Source organism: Phacochoerus africanus, chromosome 11, assembly GCF_016906955.1.
Source record: "Phacochoerus africanus isolate WHEZ1 chromosome 11, ROS_Pafr_v1, whole genome shotgun sequence".
Lineage (NCBI taxonomy): Eukaryota > Metazoa > Chordata > Mammalia > Artiodactyla > Suidae > Phacochoerus > Phacochoerus africanus.
Genome location: NC_062554.1, coordinates 115,789,766 through 115,808,319, shown reverse-complemented (window position 1 = coordinate 115,808,319; position 18,554 = coordinate 115,789,766). Strand labels below are relative to the sequence as shown.

The 18,554-nt window shown below is 35.7% G+C and overlaps 1 protein-coding gene across 6 annotated transcripts in view; it reads right to left on the bottom strand.

The window, feature by feature from the left end:
• The window catches only part of RABGAP1L (RAB GTPase activating protein 1 like), a 651,588-nt gene that overhangs the window by 525,236 nt on the left and 107,798 nt on the right, over positions 1-18,554 (bottom strand). For 5 of the 6 annotated variants that reach the window (XM_047753890.1, XM_047753891.1, XM_047753893.1 and 2 more), the window contains 2 exons: positions 8,362-8,428; positions 2,624-2,726 (listed from right to left, as the gene is read on the bottom strand). In XM_047753890.1, coding sequence (XP_047609846.1) covers positions 2,624-2,726; positions 8,362-8,428 — 170 coding nt within the window. The remainder of the gene's footprint in view (positions 1-2,623; positions 2,727-8,361; positions 8,429-18,554) is intronic. The other variant, XM_047753896.1, reaches the window with a different exon arrangement.

Genomic DNA, 18,554 nt, shown 5'->3' with positions numbered 1-18,554 from the left:
ACAATTTACATGTGTATACTGTATATTATACATAGATGATATATAAGAGATTGTGTGTGTCCATATATATATATGTAATATATATATATGAATCCTATCAAGAGCTTTTAGACAACGGTACACTGTTATCAGTCAAAATTCCAGTTACTATTTAAAATGTTTACTTGGTCATAGCCTTCCTTTAATTTGAGTCTAGAATCTTCTAGGCCAGTATCTATTGGTTTTCTTTAGTTTCTCTATGATAGGTTAAAATAGATTTCATTTATATTTTATTTACCCTGCTTGAACTTCATTGGGTTTTTTTGGGTTTTGTTCTCTTATTTTTTTTAGGGCCACACCCTCAGCATATGGAAGTTCCCCAGGCTAGGGGTCAAATTGGAGCTGTAGTTGCCAGCCTATGCCACAGCCACAGCAACTCCAGATCCAAGCCCCATCTGTGACCTATACCACCACCTAGCAATGCCAGATCCTTAATCCACTGAGTGAGGCCAGGGATAGAACCCACATCCTCATGGATACTAGTCAGGTTCTTAACTGCTGAGCCAAGAAGGGAACTAACTCCTCATTGGGGTTTTTGAAACTATGATTTATTCCATATCATTTTGTTATTTCTTCATTTTTTAAAAAAATATTTTTAAAATTTATTTCGTCTACCATTTTTAGTTCTCAGGTTCAAATAACCAAGTCTACCATTAGAAGAAATTTTCAATAGTGTCTTTTTAATCATTACACATAGATACTAATAATCTACACTTCTAATATCATCAAATTCAACAAAAATGCCAATTCAAGAGAAACTAGGATTCTTTAGACACTGCACTTGACCCAAAGGACCTTAAAGTCTCAGGGGAGTAATGTAGAGGAATAAGAGAGAATAACACCAAACACAAATAGACAACTTGATGAAGTGAACAGATCCAAGACATTTCATCTCCCAAGGCTTCAACTTCCATAGTTTTTCACTAATGAAACCTCTGAGTAATTTACAATTTCAAAGACATCATTTTAAATTTTTAAAAATTAGGTCAACATTTTTATATGGCATAGGAAATGATTTTAAATATTATTATAATATAGTATTATGTAGTTTCTTCTAATTGAACAAATAAATCTTTAAATGCATTATTTTTAATTAAGACCAAATAGGTATTAAAATACAAAGTGAAACTGAACTATGTGCTACATTAAAAATATGTGCTTTGGATAAAAACTGCTTTTGTAAGATATTATTTGAAATGTCTATGTTTTATTCCTCAAAATTATCAACTGGTTTATTTTTTCCATTTTTATGTTGATTTTCTGAATGATTATAAAGAAGTTTACAGACTGGTATTCACAAGCCTGTATCCAGAAATAACAAACTGCAAGTGCAAAAATTATTTATTCCTAATATATGAAAAGCTAAATTTTACATAGTCATGATTATTTTTCTCTTTTTAGCTCTCATTTTGAAAGAGCTTGATGTGTGATCAAATGCATGCAATTTATAGGACTGGCAAATACTCTTGCTAAGGAAATTCAAGAATAATTATCACTTAATGTTCTTCATTAATATACTAAATTTCCATATCAGTCTTCACTAAGGCTCCTGCCTTTAATCAAAAGTCTACTGTGGGTATAAACTAAATAATATAAAACTAAAGATCAAAAAAGCTGGAGTTCCCATCATGGCTCAGCAGTTATCGTGCTCCTCTGACTAGCATCCATGAGGACACAGGTTCAATCCCTGGCCTCGCTCAGTGGGTTAAGGATCCGGCATTGCCTTGAGCTGTGGTATAGTTCGCAGATGAGGCTTGGAATCTGTGTTGCTGTATCTGTGGCATAGGCCAGTAGCTACAGCTCCAATTCAACCCCTAGCCTGGGAACATCCATGTGCCTCGGGTATAGCCCTAAAGAGCATTAAAAAAGATCAAACAAGCTGATTCATTATTTTCTCAATATAAATTATTGGTTTAATCACAGCAAAACATTTAGTATAAGATTACAACTCATGAGATAAAACTGAATTTTAGTTTAAAGGCAGACAATGGAGGAAGGGAAAAACACATGGACAATTAACAGATATCTGGATAAAGTGAAAATAAAAATAAATACAATGGGGAAAAATGACAAATATGACTATTTACCATTTATAAATTCTGTTTAACACCACACGTATTAAACAAAACGAAAAGGTAAACAACTTGGAAAAAAATATTTGCCACAAATGAAATCCTAAATATACATTACTAAGTTCCCAAAGGTCAAAAGACTGGAGTGAATAATTAGCAAATGAAAAAATATAAGTAATCCATAATATAAAGAAAAAAGTTAAGCTACTTATAAAAGATAAACAAAAATTTTTGCTTTCATCATTTCTTTTTATTCTTACATCATTTCTTTACCTGTAATAACATATGAAACACAAAGCCCAAATACTTTCTACAAGGTGTGATAAAATTAATTCACATATCTTTGAGGAGGCTTCTTCTCAATGGAGATTTTCTCCATAGAGGCATAAAATATGAAAAAATAGGAAGACTCCATTTAAAATGAGCACCAGGTTTTTTTTAAGCAGGGCAAAACAAGTGTCCATAATGGAAATTTTAAAGCAAATAATAAGTAATCTTTTAAGAAAATTCACCTTTTGGGGTTTCTTCATTAAGTGCCAGAAATATTGGTGCATTGGGGTTCCACATGCCAGTGATAACATAAGCTCTCCCATCATAGCTCTTTCCCATGGATTCCTATAAAAGTTCAAACAAGAATCACTAAGAATATATACAACCAAAAAAAAAAAAATCATCATTTTAAATTATAAGCAGATCTTACTTTAAGGAATTCAACTTATAAAATTTGGTTTTATAATCAAACAGGATTTTGATTTTCTTTGTAAATTTTTTCACTCTATAGAAGCGTTTCTTTAAATATTAAATTCTCCCTATAGCTTTCTGCAAAGTTTCTATTTAGAGACATGTACTCATGGATAAAAGGAGGTATATACCCTTATAGGCTGATTCACAAAAATATAATATTGGTATGAAGTGATATTTAACTTTATCTTAGGCTGGTTGTCAAAATCTCACATACCTACACATATAAAGATATATGCGGTTTCTATTAAAAACTATAGAAGAGATCTCACTGAAGAAAGTTCAACTGAATTAACAGCTAATCATAGGAAAATAAGAATTTTTCATTAAAAGAAAGAGTAATTTTTAATATACTCTAATTAATATATTAATTTACTTTGTCACAATTAATACCTTTAAAGTTAATAATTTTCTACTGTGTATATGCCAGATACATGTACATTTTCTTACAATCACAAATTATTATCAGGAAACTAACACTAGTTTATAATCAACACTAGTTTATATCTCCCTCTATCCTTCCCTTCTCTCCTTCCTCTTCATTTCCTCCCCTCTTTAAGACTTTTATCACGTTACCTCTTGACTCTCACTAAAGGAGGTAGTAACTCCTATACTGAAAGCAAGGCCACATACAGTTGTGTATATGTATGTGGAGAAGGGGTGAGGAAGAGTTTAGAGGCTGTCCCCTGGGAGAACAGCGCACAGCATACAAATATGCGCATATGCAAAAGAGTATTATCTACAGTACTTCCCATTTTCTGTACCAATTTCCTCATATTATGAAGAGAGAGTGCCAATGGGTCAGACTGAAAAAGAAAAGCTTTTTTCAGTATTATCCGCACAGATGGTTCTTTGAACCCCTATGAAATTATTTCAGTCATTTGAATGTACTATGTACATTTTTCTAGTGTACTGTGATATTTTGCTAATCAGATTTCATAACTTCAGGGCAGGGACCCTGAACTCCAGAGGTAAAATACACTCAAAGCCATGCAAAAGAAACCCATTTAGCACTTCCAACACACTTAAATATTCATATTAATTCTCTTCCTTGCTCTCACACTTTCCCCTTCCCTCCCTCCCATGTGCCCATCCTCTCTACTCTCTAATTAGATCCTCACTCAGAACAAGAATGAACACCTGACCGCTCCCCCCACCCAACAAAATCCAATTCTGGTCAAGAACTTGTGCTATGCTTGAGTCCAAAAAGAAGAGATTAAAAAAAAAAAAGATTGCGGGGGGCGGGGGGGGGGGGGGGGGGAGGGGAGTTCCTATTGCGGCTCAGTGAGTTAAGAACCCGACTAGTACTCATGAGGATGCGGGGTGATCCCTGGCCTTGCTCATTGGGTTAAGGATCAGGCATTGCTGTGAGCTGTGGTGTAGGTCACAGACTTGGATTGGATCTGGAATTGCTGTGGCTGTGGGGTAGGCCTAGTCTGGGAACCTCCTATGCCACGAATGTGGCCCTAAAAAAAGACCAAAAAAACCCCAAAAACAAAAAAAACGACAAAAAAAAACCCTCTATTGTCCTTAAGGTGCTCTAAGTGAATCTTTGTTTTTTATAACCAGAATAGCCTAATCAAATCACATATATTTTTATTTCTCTAAGTCCTCACAACATATGACCACAATATCTTATACATCAAAGGCCTACAAAGATTTCTCCTCATCAAGCTATTTTTGTTATTGAATTGGACATTTCTACTACATAGCCTGGCTTGCTCACATCCCCTTATAGAGATACTTTCATAATCTTTACTTCAGATTTCTTTCCTGATTCCTATGGCTGCCTGCTCTTTCCCCCCCGCCCCCCAGCCCTCATCTCCCTCAACAAGGCTGACAAGATCAGGGTCAGCAGGTAAAGGACATCTGGACAACAAAGGCCTCTCTCTGCCCAAACTCAGCCAGGCTGGAAACACCAGATGCCCTCTCCTTAAGAAAATAAACTAGGGGAGTTTCCTCTGTGGCACAGTGGGTTAAGGATCCAGCATTGTCTCTGCAGCAGCTTGGGTTGTTGCTGAGGTGTGGGTTAAATCCCCAGCCCAGCACAGTGGGTTCAGGATTCAGCATTGCTGCAGCTGTGATATAGGTCACAGCTGTGGCTTGGATTCGATCTCTGGCCCAGGAACTGCCATACACCGTGCATGTGGCCAGAAAAAAGAAAGAAAAGAGAAGAGAAGAGAAAACTAGGAAACATAAAGAGAATATGGCACTTTGCAATGAGAGCACAGGCTGAAGAATCACACACTTAGCCATGAACAAACTATTGTTAAATTATGAGTAAGCTGAAGCTATGAGGTCCAGTAGGCAGACAGCAGGGTAAAGGTGGTATTAAAGGAGGAGATAACACACAAAAAAGTTAGAATTGTAAATTCATGCTAATCCACCCACTCCTTAAGCCTACTACAAGTCGTGCTCTGTACCTATGCCTGCGGGTATGCAGCAAGGAAAACAAAACAAAATGGTCCTGACTTTATGGAGCTGACAGGCTGATGTTTTCCAAACAACAGTTTGTGACCCATTTGTAGATCATAAAATCAATTTAGTGGATTATAATCAGACTTTTTAATCAGATAGAAGGAAAAAAATAATAGAGTTCATCACACATATAAGGGTTAAGAACTGCTCCATAAAAATTTTACTTCAGCCTTTTTATACATACACATGTACTGGATTACGATGCAAGTTTTATTTCCTTTAAGTCCAGCTCCTAGCCTAATGTTAATAAATGGTTAATTGTAAAGATCCACAAACTTCCTGAGGCACCTCTAGGACATCAATTTTAAGCCATGTTCCAATTCCATGAAACCTGGTTCTGCTGAGTTTTCAGTTATTTTTGGTACCTTTCTGTTAGGTTTTGCCTAGCAATCAACAGCTGTGAATAAAAAATTCTCACTTCCAGAGCTCCCTCGTGGGGCAGTGGATTAAGGATACAGCATTGTTGCTGCAGTGGCTCAGGCTGCTGCTGTGGTGCAGGTTCGATCCCTGGCCCAGTAACTTCCACATGCTTCAGTTGCAGCCAAAAAAAAAAAAAAAAAGGACTCACAAGTGTGCATTTAAAAAAGAATCCTCATTTCCTTATTCCTACAGTACAAGTATTTTTCACCAAAACTATTCTTTGCGACTGGAAGAAAACTGAGAATCCAGTATGTATACCAAGAACAACAACAACAACAAATAATTTTATTTATGTGTGGTTTTTTTTTTTTTTTTTGTCTTTTTGCTATTTCTTTGGGCCACTCCCTCGGCATATGGAAGTTCCCAGGCTAGGGGTCAAATCGAAGCTGGAGCCACCAGCCTACACCAGAGCCACAGCAACGCGGGATCCGAGCCATGTCTGTGACCTACACCACAGCTCACGGCAACGCCAGATCGTTAACCCACTGAGCAACGCCAGGGATTGAACCCGCAACCTCATGGTTCCTAGTCGGATTCGTTAACCACTGCGCCACGATGGGAACTCCTATGTGTGATTTTGTTTATACACTCTATATAATACATATGTAAGTAATCTGTTTGACTAAAAATATTTTTTCATTTATAAATATAACTTTCTTTTTCATGTAGATTGTATATTAAAACTTGTAAATTTATAGAAAAGTCTCAGTTCACTTTGGTTATTAGAAAGTATTCAGCATTCAGGGAAGAAGGTCAGCATTGCTTAAAAATTATTCAAGTCAAATTAAAGAAGTCTCACAAATCCTGAAATTAAATTAAATATAACTGTACACTTTTTTAAAGTTTGTCAGAATAAAGTGTAAGGTGAAATTTGTTTTCAAAGTGTTCACGTATTTGGATATGTCATAGAAGAAGCAGAAGGGTTAACATCTTGCTCCAAAGGGCAGAATTAAGACTAATTGGGCAAAGCTGAAAGGAATATGATTTCAAGTGATCAAAAAGACATAATTTGTAATAGCCAGCACTGTCCTGTAGTCTTCATTACAAGTTCCTTTTTATTAGATGTAGTCTAACTGAAGCCCTTGATTAAGATACCATGAGGATTAATAGTATCTTGTAATAAATATCACAACTACTAATAAATTGTACATACAAACATTTCCACTTGACCAGCTCTTTGTTTCCAGGAGCTTCAATGCTGAAGGGTCCTTTGATTTCAGTATGGACTCTTAAAGGTGGAGGGCTGCACTAAGACTAAGAGGGATCAGAAGTTCATACCAGGTCAGCAATTCTATAACCTGTCTTAGGTTTTATGGAAAAATCTCTGCTAGTGAATCATCTTAATCCTTTAAACTCTGAAAGGCCATTACTAATTAGGACCCAGGAGCTTTTAAATGTTTAAGGTTCCTTAAACTACCTCCTCATGGAATTTTCAGGGCTCCAAAATGAAATGTCTCACCTTAAGTAAAAACCACTTGCATTACTGATATGCTGTAACAAGGGATGGAAGAAAGATGAACCAATAGCTAAATTGTTTTCATATCCAGTGTAGCTGGCTGTCCTTACCTTACCTACCCATGCAGAAATTCCTGTCATATTTCTGTGGCTCACTGTACCAACTCTGAGGGGACTTAACCCACTGTTGTCATTACATACCTAACAGATCTGTTTCTATCACAAGACCATGAACCCACAGATGAGAATTATGTTTTACCATATCTATAATGTCAGCACTTCACACAATGCTTGGCACATAATTAGGTGCTCTAAAAAGATGGATAAACCATTCTACGACCACTTGAAGATCAATGTGATGTTACCATGAAATAATTCAAAGAATAAATTGATATGATTGGTGATATTTCACTGACATTTGCAGAATACAGCTGCGAGGAAGAAAACATGTAGTGCTACTTATAGAAATCGCACTTAAGTAAGCAAAGAACTTTGTACTTATTATAAGGTAACTATTTCTTATAACATTTCTAAATCACAAAGTAAATGTTTTCAATGACTGCAATATTAGCAGGTATTACTGTTTAAAAGTTAAAACTGCTTGCCATTTTTACATCAAAACCAACTCTTAAATATGTATTAACATTCAAGGGCATTCCTTAAATAAATACCACTTCTACAGTAAATACACTTTGCTAATAAAAGGTAATCAAGAAGGAAAAATTCAGAAAGGGAAATGCTTTTAAAGAAAACAAAAGCATCCATCATGGTACCTAAATTAATAATATTGTATTAAAATAAATGAAAGACACTATATTCACTCTGGATGTGCCTGTTATAACCATGTACTTGTTATTTTTGGTTCAAAGAAAAGACATCTTCCTAAAAATCAAACAAATTAATAGATGGACATTTTAATAACACTATCCTTTTATTTGCTTTCGACTTGCATATGATTGTTTTGATAGAAATATTCCTAAATCTCTCCCTGATAAGTAATTTAAAGTTTGGGATTCCATATTAAATTACTACTATCTTACAGCTGAAAGTTAGAAAGAATTTTGACAAAGTAACGAAATTTCAAAACAGAAAATATTTTAAAAATATAAAATAACTATTATCTATACTTGGTTAAGGTGCTTAAGATTTTCATTACCATATCCAGTAAATGCATGTCACTGTTCTTCACGTTTCGACCTGGGCTTAATAACATTCCAAAACATCTGAAAATATTGGGGGGAAGAAAAGGAGAAATAAGGTATCAAGAATATAGAGAAGCCCAGTGAGCAAAAAAAGTTTTTTCATAGTAACTATACAATGTGAGTTCTGTACTTACAAATATCTTTAATTTTTCAGAGAAACATCACAAATAAGAATTCATTAAGATGCATAATAAAACTACAGAGAAATAGGTTATCTAAATTCCCAGATCTTTATTTTGCATGTAAAAGATTATCAATAATCAGAAATCATAATAAAATAGTCACAAATTGTTAACTGAAACAAAATACAGTAGTGAGATATGAATTAGTTTCTAGGTAAAAGTAAGATTTGATTTGCCTTAGAAGTATTCTAAACATATAGGTCAAGAGCTAACCCAAATTAAGTTTTTTTAAAAAGAAAATTAAAAAAAAATTAGAATAAGACACTACTCTTTCTTTGCACAAAGCCAGATTAATAGAAACAATTAGCCTTGCCCTCAATAGTCATGTTCACTGAGTAGCCTGTTCATATTATATTCTCAGTTTGAGCAAAAAGTTCTATAAAACTCATTATTAAAAGTGCTACTATATTAATGAAGATATTATCCAGCATACTATATTCTATTAACTACTTTATTTTGTGCTCCCTGATGCTAGGGAAGTTTTAGGAATCCCATGGACACTACCACTTTACCTGTAAAGGATTTTCATAAGCTCTAAAATTCAGTTAAATCTAATTTTTTATATTTGTTAAGATATTACTGTTAGTTCTTCTTTATAGACACAATACATAAAGTTCAGCAAAGTTAATTTATTCAAATTCATATAGCTATTAAATAAACAGGTCTTGAAGGCAATTTGGTCAGTCTGCAGTGTGCCTCTGCCAACGATGCACACCCATACTAACCAGAATAGAGTGTTTTTATTGTGGTTTTCCAAAATTTAAAAATAAGCTATGGATCATTTTATACAGGGAGTAAAGAATGTAAACAAATTAGATATAAGGTTTTTAAAATTTCAAAATAGTGACAGCTGAACAAATACTTAATTTGATTCTTGTTTTCCAAAGGTTTATTTGTCATGGCCTTTTCTTCCATAAACAAGACAAGTGACTGGTCCTATCCAAATACAAGCTTATTACTTCAGTGGTAAAACAATATATACTTCTTGTGAACACTTGAGGATACCTTGCATAAGGCATCCAAAAACAACCAAGTATATAACAAAGATAAAGTCAACAAGCTCTGAGGATAACTTTCCAAACATATTATTGTACCAGTGAACAAAATATAATCTACTGAAATAGAAATAATTATAATCTGATATTCATAATTTTAATATGGTTCCTATACACTAAGAACTCTCTATGAATTCCTGTAATAAAGTTTATACAAATTAAGTGTTATCATATAGCACTTTACTATACTACTACTAATTTTGCCTTAAATTCTTTATAAGAATAAAAGAGTTAATTCCTTCTCAGATACAAAATTTACTTCCCCAAACTTAAAAGTCAGGTCAAGGAAGACAGAAAACTTGTCTCACATTCTCTACATACTTTGCTTCAGTTTGCATCTCTCATGGTTTTTTTTGGGTTTTTTTTAAATTTTTTTCTAAAGATAAAGGAATTATTTATTTATTTATTTTTGAGAAAAGGAGACTATGGGGAGACTTAAGACTAGTCTTCAAATATTTGAAGGTATATTATTTGGCAGGTTAAAAATTCTTATTATAGAGGTGGAAGGATTTCCTAGAAGGCTTTTAAATCCCATTTTATTTAATCCTCCAAAATGGGTGGCCTTTTTTTGTCTGGGAGCATTAACTGCTGTTTGAGTATTGCCCAATCTAAAGATAGAGGTGGACTAAACACCCTGTGTTCAAGCCAGTTCTCTGATTCTTCCATTCAGAAACCAGGGCTTTTCAGGAGAAAGTCTTCCCACTGCCCCCAAGTCTTAAATTCCCCCTTTTGCAAAATGAGAGCCTGACATGCTCTGAGTCTGTGATCTCCCAGGACAAAACTTTGCAATGGTTCAGCAGACAAGGAAAGTGAAGGAGGCTCAGTGGCCTCATCTCACAAGAGAAGAGGGAACAGATGCTATCTTATTCTTGATGTGAACAGAGAAATATAGAGCCAATATCTGTTTAAACCAAAGGTAACTACTAGTTGAAAAAAAGAGTAAAATTCATTTACCAAAGAGAAAAGACCAAAGAAAACTTGAATAAATGACTAAAGATTGTAAAAGCATAAAAGAGGAAATGTCGAAGAATGACATGAAATAAGACAGAAGTTGGCTGTGGCAAAGGCTGCAGTTGTGGCTCAGATTTGATCCTTGGCCCAGGAATTTCCATATGTCAGGGGTACAGAGGAAAAGGGAGAAAAAAAAGAAGACAATTAAAAACTGATATTCCATAATCACAGTCAATGTGATGGGATGATAGACTCCTCTTTAGAAGATATACTCTTAGATTAGATCCAAAGTCAAAATTCTACTACATGCTGTTTGCAAAAGAGCCACTGAAAACCAAATGGCCCAGAAGTACAAAAAAATAAAGAGTTGGAAGTTCCCCGGTGGCCCAGCAGTTGAGGATTCGGTGTTGTCACTGCTTTGGCTCAGGTTCAATCCCTGGCCCAGGAACTTCCAAATACCAGGGGTGTGGCCTAAATAAATAAATAAAGTTTAATAAGGAACTTGGTTCATGATATGCATGCTGGAGTCTTTAGGGGTGAAGTGTACTGATGGCTGCAATTGACTATGGAACGCATCAAAAAAATAAGATGGACTAATGTTTGGATAGAGGGATGGAAGGAAAGATAGGTAAAAAAGTAGATATAGAGAAATATTAAATGTGGAAGCTAGGAAGAGGATATATGCATGTTTACTGAATAACTCCATATGCCAGGATTTTTTTTCATAAGAACCTAGGGAAAAAAATTAATGACTAGCCAAAAATGAACTAAACAAGAACCAAAAACCACCAGTTTTCTATATTATAGGGTTTTTAAGTTACAAAACTATTATATACTCATTGTAAGAAAAAATTAATGAATACTAATGTTTATAAGTAAAAAATAATTTCTCCTCTCTCTCTCTAATCTCAGCCCTCTGTGCAAGAAATACTAAGAGTTTAGGATGCACCCTACCTTTCTTTTGCTCTTTTTGAAAGTTTGAATTTTTATTTTGTTTGTTAAGCATTTACAGGTAAGTGGTAAAATGGGGACAATTTTCTTCAAATAATCTTCCTATCCTAAACTCCTCTGCGAAAGGAGCCTTAGAAATTTAGGTTTTCCTTAAAGGACAACACGCACCATCTTATTTTGATGATCTTTGATACACTACTCTTTTCCTAGGTTGTAAATAAAAAATCCTGCTACTAAGCAACAGTGCGACCTTAGAGAAAGCACCTAACCCCCTAGGTCTCTGCTTCCTCCTCAAGAAGATAGGAGAGGTACAATACATGAACTCTAAAGGTTCTTCTAGTACTTAAGTCGCATAATTTTTTTCTATCAAGCTGTATTAGTCATTTCCAAAATTATGCTTCATTAAAGCACATCAGGTTTCCTATGGAGACAAGCAAGGTCTATTAGGAATTACATGTCAGTTATTTAGATAACTAATTAGATAGATATTATTAGTACCACAAACACCTAATTCGAATATTAAGTGTTTCATTGGGGAGTTCAAAGAATTCAACCTCTCCTTATTAACTCTATAAATAATGTAGAAAACAAATTGCTATTACACTAGCTTCTCATGGAGCTCAGTCTAGCAGGGGAGAAAAACAAGTAAACAGGCTGTTATGGTAAGTTCTATGATAGCTTTAAGTACAGAATGTTAACGAAGCACAGTAGATGCATTGAATGTTATTTATAATATAGCAAATAGCTAACTTGACCCAAAACTTGAAACCAAGCCTCCTGAGAATGAGATGATGATGATGATATTAATAATAATTATATTAGTTATGGCAGCTGATTACTGAATGTTTTGTCAGACATTACTATATTGTTACATTTACATTTCAAAACAGTCTCCAAAAAACAAATAATAAAACTAGTTTCCAAAAAAGTAGAAGTTGAGTTCCCGTTGTGGCTCAGCGGTTAACGAACCTGACTGGCCTCCACGAGGATGCAGGTTCAATCCCTGGCCTCACTCAGTGGGTTAAGGATCCAGCATTGCTGTGAGCTGTGGTGTAGGTCGCAGACTCGGCTCGGATCCTATGTTGCTGTGGCTGTGGAGTAGGTTGGTGGCTACAGCTCCGATTGGACTCCTAGCCTGGGAACCTCCATATGCCACAGGTGCAGCCCTAAAAGAGAGAAAGACTGAAAAAAAAAAAAAAAGTAGAAGTGATTTGTGCAAACCACATAGCTATTATAGGACATCATCATGACTCCAAAACTACAGTCTTTTACGCATTATACTCTGCCACCTTCCTAGCCTAACAGTAGAAAGTATAATAAATTCTCTGTGTGATCCTGGGCAAGCCATACACTTCAAAGTCTCACTTTCCATATTTCTGAAACATAAATATTACCAACATACAGGTTCCCTATGTTAATGGAAAGTTGAAATGGAAAAAGTCACAGTGAAAATACACTGTTAAACTACAGAGCAGTTACCAATTATAAGTCATTATTACGATTCCACTATTATTAAGTTTGGCTTTCCATTCTGCCCAGTGAGTCTTTAAGCAGCTTTTAATAAGTCAGCATCCATACAAATACCAAAAACTTAACATATCTTGAATGCATTTAGGCTTAATTAATGGGAAATAAGTGAAAAAAATAAAGAAGATATGTTAATGTCCTATAATAAGAAACGAATCTTCTTTTACTTTTTCTTTTAGTCCATATAGTCATTAGAATTTTACATATCCCCATGAAGACTATGGATAAAAATTAAGAAAGGAGGAAAGGAAAAGGAAATGAGGCAGGGATGTGACCAATATCAATTAAAGAACACAGTCTCTCAGACTAAGATTCTACTATTAAAAATGAAAAGCGACAGTATGACAGAAGGAGTAAACAGACGACAAAAAAGAAAACCTATAATTGAAATGTTTTATTTCTTTGGAAAGAGTTATTAAGCGTAGTTTAAATAGTGTTTGCTTTCTTCTTGTATAAATTACAATGCAGAATAAACATTCTTTCTGTGCCATGGCAAACTGTCATACGCCTTTCTAAGTTTGAATCAGCTTCCAGTATTTTATCCTTTGTACTGTTATATCTCTAAGAGTTCCTTTAACATGAAGTTTTTGCTGGCCTCACTTCCTCTGGGACATTCATTCTTTTCATCACAACCACTTGCCTTGTTTATGCTAATATGTTCATACTCCTTAAGCTCCTCTGGCTGCATATCCAGAGTCTACTGAGTAATAGCAGTGTCAACATTCCCATGGTCAATATCATTGATGAATATAGATGCAAAAATTCTCAACAAAATCTTAGCCAACCGAATGCAACAACATACCAAAAAAATTATACACCATGACCAGGTTGGGTTCATCCCAGGTTCACAAGGATGGTTCAACATACGCAAATCAATCAGCATCATACACCACATTAACAAAAAAAAAAGTCAAAAATCATATGATCATCTCAATAGACGCAGAAAAAGCATTTGACAAAGTCCAACATCCATTCATGATCAAGACCCTCATCAAAGTGGGTATCGAGGGAACATTCCTGAATATAATCAAAGCCATTTATGATAAACCCACAGCAAATATAATACTCAATGGGGGAAAACTGAAAGCCTTCTCACTCAAATCTGGAACAAGACAGGGATGCCCACTCTCACCACTGCTCTTCAACATAGTTTTGGAAGTCCTAGCCACAGCAATTAGACAAACAAAAGAAATAAAAGGCATCCATATAGGAAGAGAAGAGATCAAACTGTCACTGTATGCAGATGACATGATACTATACATAGAAAACCCTAAGGGCTCAACCCAAAAACTACTTGAACTGATTAATAAATTCAGCAAAGTAGCAGGATATAAGATTAACATTCAGAAGTCAGTTGCATTTCTGTATAACAGCAATGAAATATTAGAAAAGGAATACAAAAATACGATACCTTTTAAAATTGCACCTCACAAAATCAAATACCTCGGAATACACCTGACCAAGGAGGTAAAGGACCCATATGCCGAGAACTATAAAACTTTCATCAAAGAAATCAAAGAAGACGTAAAGAAATGGAAAGATATTCCATGTTCCTGGATTGGGAAAATCAATATTGTAAAAATGGCCATACTACCCAAAGCAATCTACAGAGTCAATGCAATCCCTATCAAATTACCCATGACATTTTTCACAGAACTAGAACAAACAAGCCAAACATTTATATGGAACCACAAAAGACCCAGAATCGCCAAAGCAATCCTGAGAAACAAAAACCAAGCAGGAGGCATCACTCTCCCAGACTTCAAGAAATACTACAAAGCCACAGGCATCAAAACAGTGTGGTACTGGTATCAAAACAGACAGACAGACCAATGGAACAGAATAGAGAATCCGGAAATAAACCCTGACACCTATGGTCAATTAATCTTTGACAAGGGAGGCAAGAACATAAAATGGGAAAAAGAAAGTCTATTCAGCAAGCATTGCTGGGAAACCTGGACAGCTGCATGCAAAGCAATGAAACTAGAACACACCCTCACACCATGCACAAAAATAAACTCCAAATGGCTGAAAGACTTAAATAGACGACAGGACACCATCAAACTCCTAGAAGAAAACATAGGCAAAACACTCTCTGACATCAACATCATGAATATTTTCTCAGGTCAGTCTCCCAAAGCATTCGAAATTAGAGCAAAAATAAATCCATGGGACCTCATCAAACTGAAAAGCTTTTGCACAGCAAAGGAAACCAAAAAGAAAACAAAAAGACAACTTACAGAATGGGAGAAAATAGTTTCAAATGATGCAACCGACAAGGGCTTAATCTCTAGAATATATAAACAACTTATACAACCCAACAGCAAAAAAGCCAATCAATCAATGGAAAAATGGGCAAAAGACCTGAATAGACTGTTCTCCAAGGAAGATACACAGATGGCCAACAAACACATGGAAAAATGCTCAACATCCCTGATTATAAGAGAAATGCAAATCAAAACTACCATGAGATATCACCTCACACCAGTCAGAATGGCCATCATTAAAAAATCCACAAATAACGAGTGCTGGAGGGGGTGTGGAGAAAAGGGAACCCTCCTGCACTGTTGGTGGGAATGGAAACTGGTACAGCCACTATGGAGAACAGTTTGGAGATACCTTAGAAATCTATACATAGAACTTCCATATGACACCGCAATCCCACTCTTGGGCATCTATCCGGACAAAACTCGACTTAAAAGAGACACGTGCACCCGCATGTTCATTGCAGCACTATTCACAATAGCCAAGACATGGAAACAACCCAAATGCCCATCGACAGAGGATTGGATTCGGAAGAGGTGGTATACATACACAATGGAATACTACTCAGCCATAAAAAAGAATGACATAATGCCATTTGCAGCAACATGGATGGAACTAGAGAATCTCATACTGAGTGAAATGAGCCAGAAAGACAAAGACAAATACCATATGATATCACTCATAACTGGAATCTAATATCCAGCACAAATGAACATCTCCTCCGAAAAGAAAATCATGGACTTGGAGAAGAGACTTGTGGCTGCCTGATGGGAGGGGGAGGGAGTGGGAGGGATCGGGAGCTTGGGCTTATCAGACACAACTTAGAATAGATTTACAAGGAGATCCTGCTGAATAGCATTGAGAACTTTGTCTAGATACTCATGTTGCAACAGAAGAAAGGGTGGGGGGAAAATGTAATTGTAATGTATACATGTAAGGATAACCTGACCCCCTTGCTGTACAGTGGAAAAAAAAAAAAAAGAATGTATTTATATGTATGACTGGGTAACTATGCTATACAGCATACATTGGCACAATACTGTAAATCAACTACATTTTAATTTTTTTAAAAAAGGAAAAAAACTGGAGTTCCTATCGTGGCTCAGTGGTTAACGAATCCGACTAGAAACCATGAGGTTGCGGGTTCGATCCCTGGCCTTGCTCAGTGGGTTAAGGACCAAGCATGGCAGTGAACTGTGCTGTAGGTCATAGATGTGGCTCGGATCCCACGGTGCTGTGGCTCTGGCGTAGGCCAGGGACTACAGCTCCGATTAGACCCCTAGCCTGGGAACGGCAGAAGCGGCCCCAGAAAAGGCAAAAAGACAAAAAAAAAAAAGGAAAAAAACTAAGTAGTTCTTTTGGTGAGAATATCCCCAAAGACACTCTCAGGTGATAAGTCTGCAAAATGGCAAATACAAATATATATTTATTATACTTTCCTCATAACCTCATCTCACAAATACTACTGCTCCTCTGAAGACAAGGCCCAAAAAAGCTATTTTATGTCCTCATAAAGAGAACTTCAGTTAGGCAAATACGCATTTTATGTAATCAATAAAAGCTAAACAGACACATGGAAGGAACTGGTTATTTGAAATCTGATTTCTGGATGAAAAACTAGTCACAATAAAACGCTTTTCTGTTGGAGTCCCCAAGACCACTCCAGGTTCAAATATTTGCTCTGAGAACTCACAGGACTCAGCATATTGTTGTACTTATGCCCTCGGTTCATTGGCATGAACAGATACAAAGTAAAATTCGCAAAGGGAAACGGCACATGGGATGAAACCCAGAGGAAACCAGGCACAAACTCCAAAGTCCTCTCCCTGGGAAGTCACAGGACACACCTGATTGCCCCAGCAGCGAGCTGTGACATGTGTGAAACATCATGGTAGCTCAGAGAGACTCAGTTTCTCTTGGGGCTGGTCACATAGGCATCTTCTGCCGAGCATGTACCAAAATTCCAGACTCCAGAAGGAAAGCAGGTGTTCAACACAAACCATGTTATTTGTACTAACAGTTTAGACCCAGTGAGCCACTCTTCTCAGTTCTGGGAATGGAGGAAACCCTCCCAAAAGCCAAGTTTCCATATGCCAGTCAAGAACCAACCTTACAAGCTGACCTTGTTAGGAATAATAGCTTCAGTCTTCCTATGTTAACTCTTCTCTGTTCAGCCCTATTTGGTATTTCCATTTTAAGTTAAAAAAATTCTAATACAAAATAATATCATCTGTGTATATGGATTCCTCAAAAGCTCAACATTTAAAGCAGATGAATCAAGCTATATAAAGCTTTGATCTGTTATCAAAAGCATAACAGTTTTCTAGTGGAATAATAGAATAACTTACCAGGTTATATAAACCTTAAAGAAAACAGGTAAATAACAATGAAAAGTAATATGAGAATAAAAAGAATAAGTAAACTATTAAAATATTAAAAATATAAAAGTCAAATTAATATTTAAGCACAAATATTTCTCACATGAGTTATTTCACTTTTGTAATTAATTGCCTAAAGTCCTACTAAATAAAAATAACACTTTATGTAGTTCTTCCTCCCACTTCCTTTCAAATAAACCAAGATGTTTAAAACAAAAGCTATAGCGTTCCTATTGTGGCTCAGCAGGTTACAAAACCAACTAGCAACCATGAAGATGCAGGTTTGATCACTGGCCTCGTTCAGTGGGTTAAGGATCTGGTGTTGCTGTGAGCTGTGGGGCAGGTCGCAGATGTGGCTCAGATTCCATTTTGCTGTGGCTGTGGCTGTGGCGTAGATCTGCAGCTATAGCTCCAATTCAACCCCTACCCTGGGAACTTCCATATGCTGCATGTGTGGCCCTAAAAATAAAAAATAAAATTAAAAAAAAGGAGGAGGAGGAAAAATTATTTTTAAAAAACTATGCTTCTATTATAAAGAAGAACAAAATATTAGTAACTAAGCAATATTTACTAGTGATATAATTATATCTATGGGTAATTAATACCTCTTCTCATCCCTCCCCCCAAAATATCACACAAGAGTCAAATAGAAAGGCTTTATAGGAAGACTACCAAGACCCTGAATTCAAATCTTCATGTTGTCTCTTGTTAGCTGTTTTTTAGCAGACAAAATAACAAGCTTTGGCTTCCTTCCTCTGCCAAAAAGTAAATAAAAAGATAATTTATTTTACATGATTCTTTGCTTGAGTATAAAAAAATTATTCAATAAACATCTGGG